This window comes from Rhincodon typus, chromosome 6, assembly GCF_021869965.1.
Source record: "Rhincodon typus isolate 14 chromosome 6, sRhiTyp1.1, whole genome shotgun sequence".
Classification (NCBI taxonomy): Eukaryota; Metazoa; Chordata; class Chondrichthyes; order Orectolobiformes; family Rhincodontidae; genus Rhincodon; species Rhincodon typus.
In genome coordinates, this window is record NC_063337.1 from 106,353,809 (window position 1) to 106,368,346 (window position 14,538).

General features: G+C 39.7%; 2 protein-coding genes across 2 annotated transcripts in view; both read left to right on the forward strand.

Moving 5' to 3' along the window:
• Positions 1-1,625: 1,625 nt before the first annotated feature.
• Positions 1,626-6,567, forward strand: tex30 (testis expressed 30). Its single transcript, XM_020512251.2, has 5 exons — positions 1,626-1,745; positions 4,575-4,805; positions 5,301-5,352; positions 5,479-5,684; positions 6,358-6,567. The coding sequence occupies exons 1-5, from the start codon at positions 1,710-1,712 to the stop codon at positions 6,523-6,525; spliced, it is 693 nt and encodes a 230-aa protein (XP_020367840.1). The 5' UTR covers positions 1,626-1,709; the 3' UTR covers positions 6,526-6,567.
• Positions 6,568-13,808: 7,241 nt separating this feature from the next.
• Positions 13,809-14,538, forward strand: part of nepro (nucleolus and neural progenitor protein) — a 21,057-nt gene continuing 20,327 nt past the window's right edge. The window contains exon 1 of the mRNA XM_048598429.1: positions 13,809-14,238. Coding sequence (XP_048454386.1) covers positions 14,006-14,238 — 233 coding nt within the window. The 5' untranslated portion in view covers positions 13,809-14,005. The remainder of the gene's footprint in view (positions 14,239-14,538) is intronic.

Genomic DNA, 14,538 nt, shown 5'->3' on the forward strand with positions numbered 1-14,538 from the left:
TTTCTGTTTCCTGTGTTCCTTCCTATTATCTCCTGATTCCCACATCCCTGCCAAGTTATTTTAAATCAACTCAAATAGCACTAGCAAATTGCCCTGCAAGGAAACTCTACTCTGATCAGGTGCAATCCCTCCAAACGGTAGTAGTTCTTTCTCATAATGTCTTAATGTCCCAGGTATCATCTGTCCAACCATGCAAACACCTGTGCTATCCTATTTCTGTACTGATTTCCATGTGACTCCAGGAGTATACTGGAAGTTACTACCTTTGAGGTCCTGCTTGCTAGTTTTGTTCATAGCTCCCTAACCTCTGAATACAGAACATCCCCCTTTCTACCTATGATGTTGGTAACGACCTGGGCCACTGACTGTAGGAGCCTTGTGTTCTCCTTGACCCTTGCACCAGATGGCAGCATACATCCTGCAACCACTTAAATGTCTGTCTGTTCCCTTAACTATTGAATCCACTATCACTTTCCAATTTTCCTCCTGGCCCCCTTGTACAGCTGAACCAGATGAGGTGCATGAATGATGTGTAGCTCTGCACAAGATGCCAATAAGGATTTAAATGGGCTGTTGTGTCAAGTTGAGTCAATGCAATAACATCCCATTGTCTTTAAATTTCACAGACATCTGTTGAAGTGAGTCATTGGAAGGAATAAGGCACAGTTGGTATAAAATGAGGGATTTATAGGAGGTTTATAACTATCCAGATCCTGTTTTGGAAAACAGCAGATGACAGAGCATAAACAACACAAGTGCAGAAACTAAACCTTGCCTCTCTTCCCTCCACATCTCTTAATTGGTCAATTCTGATAAAATAAAGAGTGTTTAGTCTTGAAGATTATTTAGAAAGAGTAAACTTGGAGCACACTGTCAGAAACGGGACACTTTAGATTACAGATTGTCACCATGCTTTGAGAGTACACACAGTAGGTTTGCTTGGCAGGACAGTTGGAATGCAAAACTCTTGAAGCTGGGGCAGTGTGTCAATGCTGCTGATTCTACAGGCAATTGGACGTGAGGAATATCAGATCAGCCTGTTGAATGGCGAAGCAGGCTCAAGGGGCTGAACAGTCTACTCCTTATTTATTCTTAATATTTCAAATCTGTTTTCAAAATACTACACGTTTGTGTTATCAATGTTACATATATTTTGTACCATTTCATGATCATAGTGATTGCCATGAGTTTGGCAAGGGTGAACATTTTATTGGACAACTCTACAAATGTGACATAAAAGCAATAAAAGTAAAATTAGTGTCACACAGATTCAAATATCTAGTTGCTGGATCAAAATTTTGGAACTCCCTCACTAACAGCATTGTGGATGTACTTGTACCTACGCCAAATGGACTGTAGCAGTTCAAGAAAGCGCCTCACCACCTGCGCTCAAGAATAGTTTTGATATGGATAAGTGCTGGCCTAGGCAAAAAAAAGTTCGATATTTTTACAGCGCTTTAAAAATGGCTCTGCAAAATGTTTAGTTTAAATTGTTTATTTTTCTTCATTATGAACCAATTGGAAATGGAAGAAAATTAATGATACGGATTACATACTAATTGTGATTGAAAATTGATATTTTTTGAAAATTGATATTTTTCAACTTGATCAGCCAATGAGTGACATCTAAGTTGGCGAATGATAGAACAAAAGTTCATGTGCCGCTTTGCGTGGAGGAGGTACTTTCAGAAGATCTGAATTAATTGACCATGCAGGAGTTGAAGGACTTAGCCTTAATCGAAACGGTGCGTTTCTTAATTGTTTTCAACATATTCTGAATATTTCGAACTGCTGCTCTTTTTGCAATGGGTTTTCTGGAAGTTGTGTACTGAGATGGGGTTAGGTGATTACATTGTTCACTATCGGAATTTCAGTTTTGATGTTTAACGTGCTCCAATTACTCTTGTTTGCAAACTCCAAACAGCAGCAAGCGCTGCCTTCGTTGTGACTGTTAAGATGATGCAGCTAGCGATTGAAGACTGGAACTTATTTAACTGGCCCCAGCAGATACTGAAACTGAATTCCTCAGCCAAGCAGATTCGCAGAACTCAACTGAAAACAACACGTGTTTGAGATCACAGCAGAGAGCAAGCTAACGTTTCGAGTGTAGATGACTCTTCATCAGAGCTCGGATGTTGTTTTCAGTACTAATTCCAGCAGCTGCAGTAATTTCCTCCTCCTTCGCAGTACTCGAGGTTGTTTATTTGACCAACAAGCGTTGAAACCTGTTAGGTTTGACCAGTTGTAGATGAAGGCACGAATCAATATTGTAGTCGGTCAAGTAGTGCTGACGCCAAGCGTTATGAAGCTGGTCACTATTAGGGGCTCATAAATTGCTAAGTTTTAGGTAATTACATTCCAACAAAGTTTTAGGAGTCCGGCTAAACAGTGCCCCCAAATAATTTCCAGTGCAACCCCATATTGATACTTGAAACCAAACACCACCAAACCCATAACAAGGTGTAGAGCTGGATGAACACAGCAGGCCAAGCAGCATCATAGGAGCAGGAAGGCTGACGTTTCGGGCCTTCTTACATTTAAAGTACTTTGTCAAAATGTTATTTTATGTTCCTGCTAATCCATTGGCTTCATCAGTGCCACTCCAATTCTTGGATTAGGAGCATTATCTCTAACCCATCCTCACATACTGTAGCCAGCCTCTCTGCCCCCAGCTACCACACAGGAACACATACTACATAATTAGCCCCTCACCCCACCCACACACACGGCAACACCCAATGAAGAGGTGCAGCAGTTCTGACAGCCCAAAGCCAAGGTGGTGTGCTGTGGTGACTCTGCAGGAGACAAGTTTAAATCATCTTGCAGAGAAGGCAGAAGATTTAATGGGAATTGATTTTCCCCCTTAAGCAACTAGCTTATTTCACTTCAATAATCTAGCAAGTGAAGATCACAATGATGACTTAGAGAGACAGAGCTGATCAGAGCAGGGAGGGATTGGACACTGCCTTGCCTTCAGTGCCAGTGCGTATCAAAGTCAAAACAAAATGTCAAAGTCATTTCATGAAATGTCTTATCATCTGAATTTTCCAACAAACACCAAGACATAGCTGGTGGTAAGGTGATAATTCTTGTGCCACCACATGCTGTCATCGAAGTAGCTGTGGGGTGTCGTGGTGGCCAGGCTACAGATTTACACATTCTGGAATGTGTCTTTGCAAAGGAAGCTTGGAGAAAGATGCAGTGGTTTTTGTCAAGGTTTGTCCTGAGCAGCTCTGTGACACAGGACTCTGCTTGATGGGCTATTCCCCAGGACTTGCACTGAAACAAACATCAACTGCACCTGGAGGACCACAAACTCTGTGAAAGATGCTCTTTGGTCTGCCCAAACCTGTTGGTCTTCAAAAGCAAGGAGTTGACCTTGGCCAAGTGTTGCAGACCAGTACATTCCAAGGTCCAGAACTATGTGCTGAGGGATGTATTAAAGCTTGGAGCAGTTGCTTTTAAGGCACAGTGGGTAAAGACCACTGTCTAAGGTTTTTCTGCCGAAGTTAAACGGTGGTCCATTCAGTTATCGGATGCCCCTCCCCCAGTGTTTCAAATGTATGTAAATATAGTCCTTAGTTTATTTGTTGGATAGAGTTAAACTCCAATGTTTGTTTGTGTCTCTTTTGCTGCTGTTCAGAACCGAACTGCTTTAGTGTAGATATGTATATATATTTTTATGAATAAAGTATATTTTTGAAATTTAAAAAAATGCAGACTTGGCGTGGGGCAGTTCACTGTCCCATTTGCTATTTCTGTGACCCCAGTTGGATATGACCCACAGTGTGGGAACTTACATTTATGTAAGTGGGATCTGTGACTTCGGTATGATATGTATGCACCATATCAAGCAGAAATTCGGCCCGAGTTTTTGAATATCTTCTTTAAGCATTGTTTTGGACTCTACATTTAAAAAAAGCTAAGGGTTGTAATTTGCCATTGCTTTGGTGCTAAACAAGCAGTATTGGATTAGGTGTCCATTATAGCAGAACTGATACTTAGTTTCATCGCAGTCAATGGAATTAAATATCAGGCACTTTGCATAATGGAGGTTGATAATAATACTGCCTGTTTGACACTACCAATTGTGACAGATTTTTACTTTGAAATATTGTGAAATAGCAGAATTTACAAACAGGCAATTTGATTTCAAGCAGTTTTGACAAAATCTACAATTCTCTATTATTGTCATTATATTACAGCGACACTGAAAATTCTGTTCATAGATAAAGGTTTCATTATAAGAAAATAGAAATCCCATTCAAATTAATTTCAAAAAGCAATTTGCATTGGATCATTCGATGTACACATCTGGAGGCGGGGGAGGTAATAAGAATTAATGAACATTGAACTAAAATCCATACGCTGTACAAAAGACAACTTTTGGAAAATATCTTTTCATTTCACTTTACTGAATTTAACTTTTGTGCTCATGTTTTCAATTCAAAAACAATAATATGCATTTTAAGAATATGTGCTGTTTGCATATTACATGATTTAGTGTATTATAATGAGATATTTTATTGTTTGATAGTATGACATAAGAAACTTATCTTCTGGATTTTTTTTAGGTTCACTTTAAAATACCATTTGGGGAAAATGTTCTAAATGCAATCTATACAGTACCAAATGCACCTTTCACCTATGGAGTAATTCTCACGCATGGTGCAGGCGGAGACATGAATTTCCATCAACTGATATCTATAACAAAATTTCTTGCATCTAATGGAATCTTATGTGTGAGATTCACGTGCAAAGGCCTCAACCTAGACTACAGAATTAGAGCTTACAGGGCAGTGATGGTAAGATTAAGTATCTGTTAATAAAACTCCAATGTTTTGCACCCTTGTGTTTATTATTTCTCCTTCCTCCCTTGACAATGTTAACCTAATTTTAGGTGCTATCCGTAGGCTCCTGAAACTCATTCTACCGTTCCATGTTCAAGTGTGTACTTTGATAGTAGAGGTCAGCAGGCTAGCGATTGTGGGGTGACTAACCCATTGATGCTTTCATGCAATGTCCACACGTATTGCACTGGTCACAGGACATGAGCAAGAATGGAAACACTGATTGAGATTTCCCTCCCTAATCCAGGGATGTCGCAACTACTCTGGTTTAGATTGACTAATTCGGTACAGATTGGTGATAAACTCTGGAGCATTTGCAGTTTGCATGGCTCAACTATACAATGAATTATTGGGCAACTCACCTTAGGTCTTTAGAAAATACAAGTTTTTCCTCTCATTATGAATTGCTATTCTACATTATAATTTGTTTCTCAACAACAATCATTGCAGGAATATCTGAAATCATCAACAGACTATGAAATAAAAAGATGGTTTCTAGGGGGTAAGTGAAAACTTTCCTTGTCATCAACATTGTTATCCTTAACAATTTCTACATTGAATTGAATGTGTATGAAAAGTTGTAAAATTATCAGTAACGCCTATATGTAAAACAATCTTTGTTTTCTAGGTCGATCCATGGGATCTAGAGCTGCTGCCTGTATTGTCAAGCAGTGTAAGAACACCCCTGATGAAGAGCTTGTGCAAGGTCTCATTTGCCTGTCATATCCACTGCACCCACCAAAGCAGCAGAGTAAACTTCGAACAGAAGATCTGCTTCTAGTACGCCACCCAGTCCTTCTAATTTCTGGATCAGCAGATGAAATGTGTGAGAAAGTAAGTTATAGTGAAACAATTTTCATGACTAATAGAAATAGTGAAGATGTTACCAAACTGCTGTGAATTAATTTAATATCGATATAACTGGAGCAAATGTGCTTAAATTGTTGATCAATGTCTGAGAGGGAATAACATAAGTTGATTCAGCTTTTTAAGTAGTAATAAAGTTTAATGATGCTTTCTTTCTCTATTGCCTACAGTGCCTGGTGACATTTTACATTATGTCCACAAAAAATTTTTGATAGCTCTGGCATCCTTAATATCTGGAACAGGTTCGGTCCCTTAACAAGAAATTTGTCTGGGGGTACAAGTGTCATTACTAAGAGTAATCTGAAAATGAGGGAGAGGAGACAACAAGGTGCAGAGCTGGATGAACACAGCAGGCCAAGCAGCATCATCGGAGCAGAAAGGCTGACGTTTCGGGCCTAGACCCTTCTTTTAGCCAACTGTGCTTAATAATTATTGAGAGAACCTAATTGCTGCAGATTAAGTATTTTATAAAATAATTTCTTATAGTGAAAAGAGAAGCAATCATAAGAGTGTTTAAGTAATCGGAATGAAGGTTTCAGTAAAATATGCTAATTTTACTTACTGTATTACATCCATTAGACTGTTATATTGTGATTGTATCTGTATTTAATTATGAGTTTACAATTATTGGTACATTTAGGATTTATTGGATGGCGTGGTGAACCAAATGCCAGTGACTGTCAAAGTACACTGGGTCGAAGGAGCTAACCATGGAATGGAAGTTAAAGGAAGAACAAGAGAAGATATCGTGGCTGAGATTAATACTGAGGTGCTTTCATGGATTCGTGAAATGGTTCAAGAAAAATAAGATTTGTGCGGTTGTTTGCCAATGATTAAAACTTTCAAAATATATTTCAGCAACTTTATCATTAAAATACTCACTCATGCATGTCATTAAATAATTATGCTGCAAATGAGTTTGAACAACTTTAAAATTAGGTTCAGACCTCATTATAGTATGTCAAATCTGCCATTAGAAAACGTAAATAATCAGAAAACAGTAGGAAAATAAAATTAAAAGCAACAAAGGCAATAAGCAATGTAGTTGACTTTTAACTGCCCTCTGAAATACCCTAGCAAACACTTCATTGTACAAAACCTGCTACAACGTCTAAAGAAAGGAATGAAACCACAATGGCATTAACCTAGGCACTGGAAACCACAATAGCAAACTTGGCCCTGCAAAGTCCTCCTTACTTTATCAAGGGACTTGTGCCAAAATTGGGACAGCTGTATTATATGTCAGTCTGTACATGACTAGTCTAATCATACCTCAAAGAGAATGTCTCAAGCTCCACCATTATCAAGACTGGCTATGTCCTGTTCCACTAGCAAGAGAGTCCAAACAGAGGTGGTGGTATAATAGTATTCTGTGTGGAGGAAATTGGTCTGGGAGTTCTCAACATTAACTCCAGACCCCGTTATATCTCCATAATATCTTCACCTCCTTGTTGAATCCCATTGGAGAAAGCAATGAGGATGCTAAGGGTACAGAATGTCTGGATGGGCGGGGGGGGCATGGGGTTTAATGTTTATCACCAAATGTGGCTGATTAGCTCCACTACTGACCAAGCTGGAAGAATCCTAAAGGACATATCAGCTCGACAGTTGTGCAGCAGGTGAAGAAAACAACATAAGGAAAAAAAACTTTTTTGACCTTGTACTTCGCAGTCTACTTTTGTAGATTATCTGTCCTTAACAATATCAGTAGGAACCATCATTGCATATTCATTCTGAAGATAGGTCCCTTATTTACATCATGGATATCCTTCATCATGTTCTGTGGCACTATCACCATGCTAAATGGGACAGATTTGGAACAGATCTAGCAACTCAAGACTGGGCATGATGGGCCATCAACAGCAGCAGAATTGTACTCCAACTCAATCTGCAACCTCCTGGCCCAGCATATCTCCCACTCAACCATTACCATTAAGCCAGAGCTAGTAGGAACTGCAGATGCTGGAGAATCTGAGACAACAAGGCGTAGAGCTGGATGAACACAGCAGGCCAAGCAGCATCATAGGAGCAGGAAGGCTGACGTTTCGGGCCTAGAACCTTCTTCAGAAAAAAAATTCCAGTACAGCTGCAACACTGTTATTGACCTAGAAATGTGGAAAAATCCCCAAGTACATCCGCTTAACATGAAGCAGGTCAAATCTAACCAGGCCAATTACAGCCTACTCTCCGTTACAAGTGATGGAATGGGTTGGTGACAGTGCTATCAAGTAGCAATTACAAAGGAATAACCTGCTTGCTGACACTCACTTTGGGTTCTGCCAGGGTCACTCATCCTCTAGCCTCATTGTTGCTTTGGTTTAATCGTGGCAAAAAGAACACCAGAGATGGTTACAAGCTTTTATGACCAAATCCTGGACAAGGTTCCCCATTTCATTAAAGTTTCAGATGCAATACTCCACACTAATATGTTCCCATGTGAGGGAAGATGAACTGGCTCCCTTTCATTAATCACCCATCCCATTGATTGGTTGGAACAAGGTAAACTTGAAAGAGATCACTCCCCTTGTGAACAGCTTTCTCCCAGGCCCAAATGAACTTATGTATTAAAAGAAGCTACTTTAATCAGGCTTTCTTGAATTAGCAAAAGGAGTGAGTTTATTAATTACTTAATCAACAAGTAACACTAACGGAACACACATGCACACTGATTAGGAATGAGAGTTGAAAAAGATATGTTACAAAAAGAAAATGAATCAGTATTTGATTTGTTCAGGAAGAGTGGATAGTTGAACATTGCAGTGTTTACAGTGGACGTTACGGGTATCAATAATAATCGTAGTTGAACTTGTTTTTTTTTTAAGATTCTTGGTTTTGTAGGCTGATTGAGATTCCATTATTCAACTCTAATTTTTAAAATTGATTTGGAGAACTCTGAAGAGAAAGGCTCTTTATCTGTAACATGAGGCCAAAAAGGGGAGAGTTTTTCAACTGTGATCTTCACAGTATGCCAGCCCTTGAATGCAGGTGGATACAGATGTAAACATTCAGACCCACTAGTACATTCCAGTCAAGTTGAAACTGGCTTTTTAAACTTGTATACTTGTGTATTCTTCAAAAGGAAAATCACAAAATGTGTCTGTAGTTTTGGACATAATCCAGAAGGTCATCAGCTCCTTGTTATCACTCTGGTCACAAGAAATCACATTCAGGTCTGCTTGAAGTTTCTGAGACACTTTAAGTATTATATTCCATTTGTCTCTCTCTCTAGTCAGACACAACTTATATCCAATCATTTTTGGCTGTATCAGCCCTGTTTTAAAGCACATTTTTGGAATTAAGATCTAAACTAGTAGTTTCATGCAAAAGTCCACAAAAAAATACAGTAACCTGAAGTATTCTAGGGTTCCATCCCATCGTCATAACAAATGACCCCTGAGAAAATTGGAGTCAACAGGAATCGGGGAAGCACTTCCTGCAGGTTGCAGCTGTACCTAGTACAAAAGAAGATGGTTGTAGTCGCTGGAGGTCAATCATCTCAGCCCCAGGACATCACTGCTGGAGTTCAACAGGGTAGTGTCCTTGGCCCAAACATCTCCAGCAGTTTCACCAATGACTTACGTGCCATTAAAAAGTCAGAGTGGATGATGATTTCTGATGATTGTACAATATTCAGCACTATTTATGACTCCTCAGGTAATGAACTCTGTGTCCATATGCAACAAGACCTGGACAACTTCCAGCCTTGGGTTGATAAAGGAAAGTAAAATTCACGCTGCAAAGGTGCTAGGCAATGACCATTTCCAATAAGAGAAAATCTAAACCTTGTTCCTTGACATTCAATGGTATTACCATCAATGAATTCCCCCCTATTAACATCTGGGGGTTACCAATTGATCAGAAGCTGAACTGGACCAATCATATAAATAATATAGCTACAAAAGCAGGTCAGAGGCTAGGAATTCTGCAGAAATTGCAAATTTTCTGCCTGCAGTATGGAATGAGGTCTTTAAGTGCGCATTCATTGTGCATTTAAAGATTTCCATTAGTGGCAGGCAGGAAGGTCATTCAGGGACCTTCCTCCTATGGACTTAATTAGACACAATCACAGTGAGGGGAGGAAGTTAACAGGTCTCCCAGTTGCCACCCTTTCAATTGATTAAATGCCTATCTACCACCATGATGGCATTAAATTCTGCTCAGTTACTGGCGATTTCATATTGTTTTTGCTCTGTCTTTTTGAGGATGTCATTTATAATAGAATTCTACTTAAAGTGGATACCATATTCTAATTTTCTTCACATTTTTTCTTAGTCAAACACAAGGCCAAAAGGAAATTGTAAATAAGGAAATATTATGAATGCAAAGTTTATGAGATTATGATGGTGTGGGCCTGTCTCTTTAAGGTGCAATGGAAGAATGGAGACAGTCATGTGACCTGGTCTGAATTCTCCCCAAGACCAACCCAAGGTGGTTTTATTTGTTAAAGGTCGAGAGGGGCCTGGACTTACCTGGAAGATGGTACAATATGTTCACACATTCGTACAATATAGAGAAATAGCTATGTAATCTGTGCCTGGTGAATGGTGGATGCGCTGCCAATTTGTGCCTTTAGTAACAATTCTAAGGGAAAAATCTGTTACTACTTATGGGCAATAAGCCCAAACTCCTGAAGTGCCTCTTGATGTATTTGAGAAGTACATTCTTCAGCAGACATTGTTGGTGTGTCATATTTGAAATCCACAGATTTGAAATCAGATAGTGTGCACAGTACCATATTATGTACAATATTTAGTTAGGTAGAAGAAAAAGTGCACTTTATGGAAAATTAATACGATTGTTTTTGAAAATACACATATTCACAGTAACAGGGAATTTGGAAGTATACAAGTAAGGGCTGTTGTGTGCTGTGGTACTGTCCTTACCTTTAAGTCCCACCTGTTCCAGAGGTGTGCCATAACATCTCTGAAGAGGTTGATTAGAAAACATCTATAAATTACAAACCTAAATTATCTCCAATATTTTACGAAGGCTGACTTTTTCAACAAATCTTTACCAGTATTGAAATGTCAGCTAGGGATTTAACTTTGGGCAGAACAGAAATGACATGATTAAAATTTCACTGACTGGTATAAGCTGATGTAGCTGAGAACTCTACTCTTGTACTTAAATATCTTTGTGAACTTCCTTACTTCATAGCAGTGTAAATGGGCAGTATCATTCAGCAATTACAGCATTCCTAACCTTTATTATTATGTGATCAGAGTACAGTTAATATCGGTAAACATAGTGAGGTATGTCATAAAAAAGACACCAGCTGAAAACACATGAAAATACATATTTTGTGATATGCCAGGTATCAGTTTTTGAAAAGCCAAAATGATAGGTCAGCAGATATGTGGGAACACCACTACTTTCAAGCTCCCCTCCAAGCCACTCACCGTCCTGACTTGGTCAAACATTACATTACACCAGGTTATAGTCCAACAGGTTTATTTGAAGACACAAGCTTTTGGAGTCTCACTCCTTCTTCAGGTGTCAGTGAGAGAGGTGACATCAGACATGGAATTTATAAGCAAAAGATCAAAGGGTCATAGAACTGATGCAAATGTATTGAACAAACCTAAGATGGCTGATAATCCTTTCTAACTGATTAAAAGTTTAATATGCAAATCCCAGAATTTCTTTCAAGTCACTGCCCTGAGATAACTAAAGGTTTTAACAGTATACCAGAAGTGACATCTCAGGTCAGACAACGCATTTTAGGTGTGAGATCTTATTTAGAATCTGGCTGTACATTAAATATCCAGATTCTAAACATCCAGATCCTAAACAAGGCCTTCACACCCAAAATGCATTGTCTGACCTGAGATGTCAGCCCTGGAATACTATTAAAACCTTTGGTTATCTTGAGGCGGTCACTTGAAAGAAATTCTGGGATTTGCATATTAATCCTTTCTACCTGATCAAAGATTTAACAGGCATCTTAGCTTTGTTCAATACAATCGCATCAGTTCTATGATCCTTTGATATTTTGCTTATAAATAATGCCACCTCTCTCACTGATACCTGAAGAAGGAGCGAGACTCTGAAAGCTTGTGTTTTCAAGTAAACCTATTGGACAATAACCTGGTTTCATGTGATTTTTGACCCTGTCCACCCCAGTCCAATACCAGCACCTCCACATCATCCTGACTTGGAAATATATCATTGTTCCTTCACTGTCACTGGGTCAAAAATCCTGGAATTCCCTCCTAACAGCATGTGGTCAACCCACAGCAGGTGGACTACAGTGGTTCCAAAAGGCAGCTCACCACTACTCTCTCAAGGGCAACAAATGTTGATCCAACCAGTGACACCCACACCTCAAATAAAAAAATGTATGCAGTCTGTATGGTATTTACTAATTACAATACTGAGGGGACTACATAACATTTGGATGAATGTTTAGACAACTTTATCCTGTCTGTGGCTGTGACCCTGATGTTCCCTATGGTTTGTAATGTCAACTTACTGTCTCATTTTAGCCTCCATTCCAACCAAGCTCAATGTAAATTTTAGGAACTTTATATCTCAGATTCTTCAGGTATTCTTGACTGAATATTATCTTCAAAATTTAATGCGACTTTAAAATGATTTCCTTTTTCCCCTTCTGAATCTGTGGGTGTTGTGACACCTTACAATTTTGCTACATCCTATTCACCTTTAATTTACCCTGAGATTATTTTCCATCTTTCAACCACTTTTATTTTCTCAACCTTTTATTACTTTAGTACATGTTCATTGATTTGTAGGGATGATCTTCATGTACCATGCACAATTTTGCTCTTTTCAAACCATTTAATTCATTAAGTCTTGTTTTTATAGACTGCTTAGGTACCGCATACCTTAAGGTATGTGGGCTATACATGTTTAAATCCATGTTCCACTTCACTTTCACGTATCTCAAAGTGCTGATGCCAACAGAGATTGGTGTTATGGATGTGGATTTACCCAGAAATCGGATTAGAAAATATTCTTTCCAGACCATGAGTCCTCAGAATTCCAAAAAAACAAAGTACATTGAATAAGAAATATAAGGATAGGCAGCTAGGGCTGAGCTACCAGGTTAAGTTCTGAAAGAAAAGTCATTCAGACTCAATGTTAACTGTTTCTCTCTCCAGGAATGCTGCCAGACCAGTTTTTCCAGCATTTTCTGTGTTTGTTTCTATTTGCCAGCATCTGCAGTATATTATTTTTATTGCCAAGTTAAGGTGCTGCATTTTGGATGAGCTGTGTGTTAACCGGTTTCTGTGATAGTAGTTCTGACTTGTTTTCGACTTCTCTTCTACCTCTAGTTTATTTGGCCACTTTCAGCATTGTTGAATCCTCCCCCCCGCAAGGCCTTCTTTTAAATGCCTCTGAATGCTACCCACCTTTTTTCTAGGGACCAGAAGATTCAAGAGTCGTAGATGAAGTTTTTATTTTTTAATATCCAGAAAAGCTCCCACACACAACTGATTTTTTTTTCTCATCACCAAGTCACCCATGATATTTTTTCACTTATTAACTGCCACCAGTAAATCACCCACGTTTTCCAATTGAATAATTCATGTGCATAGCCCAGTAAAGGCATTGTAGCCCATAAAGGGTGAGGGATAATAGTTTTTCTTTTTTATATCCAAAGGGCTCTTACACATAATTGAGTGATTTTTTTTCCACATCACTTTTTGTTTACATTTATTAACCACCAAGAGTGAATTACCTATGTCATACAATTTACTAATTTACATGCGAAGCCCTTATGGACAGTGCAACCCACTAAAGATGAGGGGGCCAGATTGAGTGTTTCTTTTATCCAGAACAGCTCTGATACAGAGAATAACAAGGTGTAGAGCTGGTTGAACACAGCAGACCAAGCAGCATCAGAGGAGCAGGAAGGCTGCTCTGATACAACTGAACATTTTTTTCCATATCACCAATTTTTTTTTACATCTATTAACCACCCAGAGTGAATCACCCATCTTTTACAATTGATGAATTTACATACAAAGCCCATTATGAGCAATGTAAACCACCAAAGGTGAGAAGGTGCCACGAGTATTTTTTCCCCATCACCAAATCAAACCACCCCTCCCATTATTAACCACCCCGACAAATCACCGTGTTTTGTAACATTAGGTGCACAGGCCGTTAGAGGGCAATGTGAGGTGAGGGTGGGTTGAGGTACTGTACCCGTTCTCGATGCAGGGTTGAGAGTTGGGCCTGCGATCCCGCCCTCTGGGAGGCTGTCCGCTTGCTGCTGGAGGAGGCGGTGGAGCCTGGGGCCCGGCGCCTTGCTGTTCTGGAAGATGGCGGCGGCTGACGGTTGGAACGCGGTGCACATTCCATGGCCGGGCTCGTGCTGGAGCGTGGCCGCGCCGCCCGAGTGCCGTTGGCCGCACACAGGTACAGCAGCGGCACGAGCTTCCCGCTCACACTGCCAACGGTCACGCACACTCTCTCTCTTTCTCACTCACTCATACTGCCAGGCCCAAGTATTTCACATTAACTCGGAAAGCTATGATCGGTTTACTGCAATGGGGCAAGTTGGAACCGTTTTAGTTCCCCGCGTGTGCCAGCTACGTTACTGTCTCCTAGGGTCTTAAAAAGCAGAAAGTGCTGCAAAAATTCGGTAGAGAGAGAAAACCGTTAACGTTTAGAGTCCAGTGATTCTTCGAAACCCCGTAGGTAGAGTCTCGCTCGTTTTATTAACTCCTTTTCTTTCAGCAGGTAATGTGTTCTGCTGTCACTATTTCTTTCCCAGCCTCCCTCAATGACTCCAGTTTTGCTTTAATAAAGGGGGTAGCCATGGGTACCCGCATGGGCCCAAGCTACGCCTGCC

Excerpts from the sequence above, each read along its gene's own strand:
- tex30 (XM_020512251.2), top strand. The coding sequence starts at position 1,710 with ATGCAGGAGTTGAAGGACTTAGCCTTAATCGAAACG. Across the intron at positions 4,806-5,300 it reads GAGCTTACAGGGCAGTGATG|GAATATCTGAAATCATCAAC; the intron begins GTAAGATTAAGT and ends CAATCATTGCAG. Across the intron at positions 5,353-5,478 it reads AAAAAGATGGTTTCTAGGGG|GTCGATCCATGGGATCTAGA; the intron begins GTAAGTGAAAAC and ends TTTGTTTTCTAG.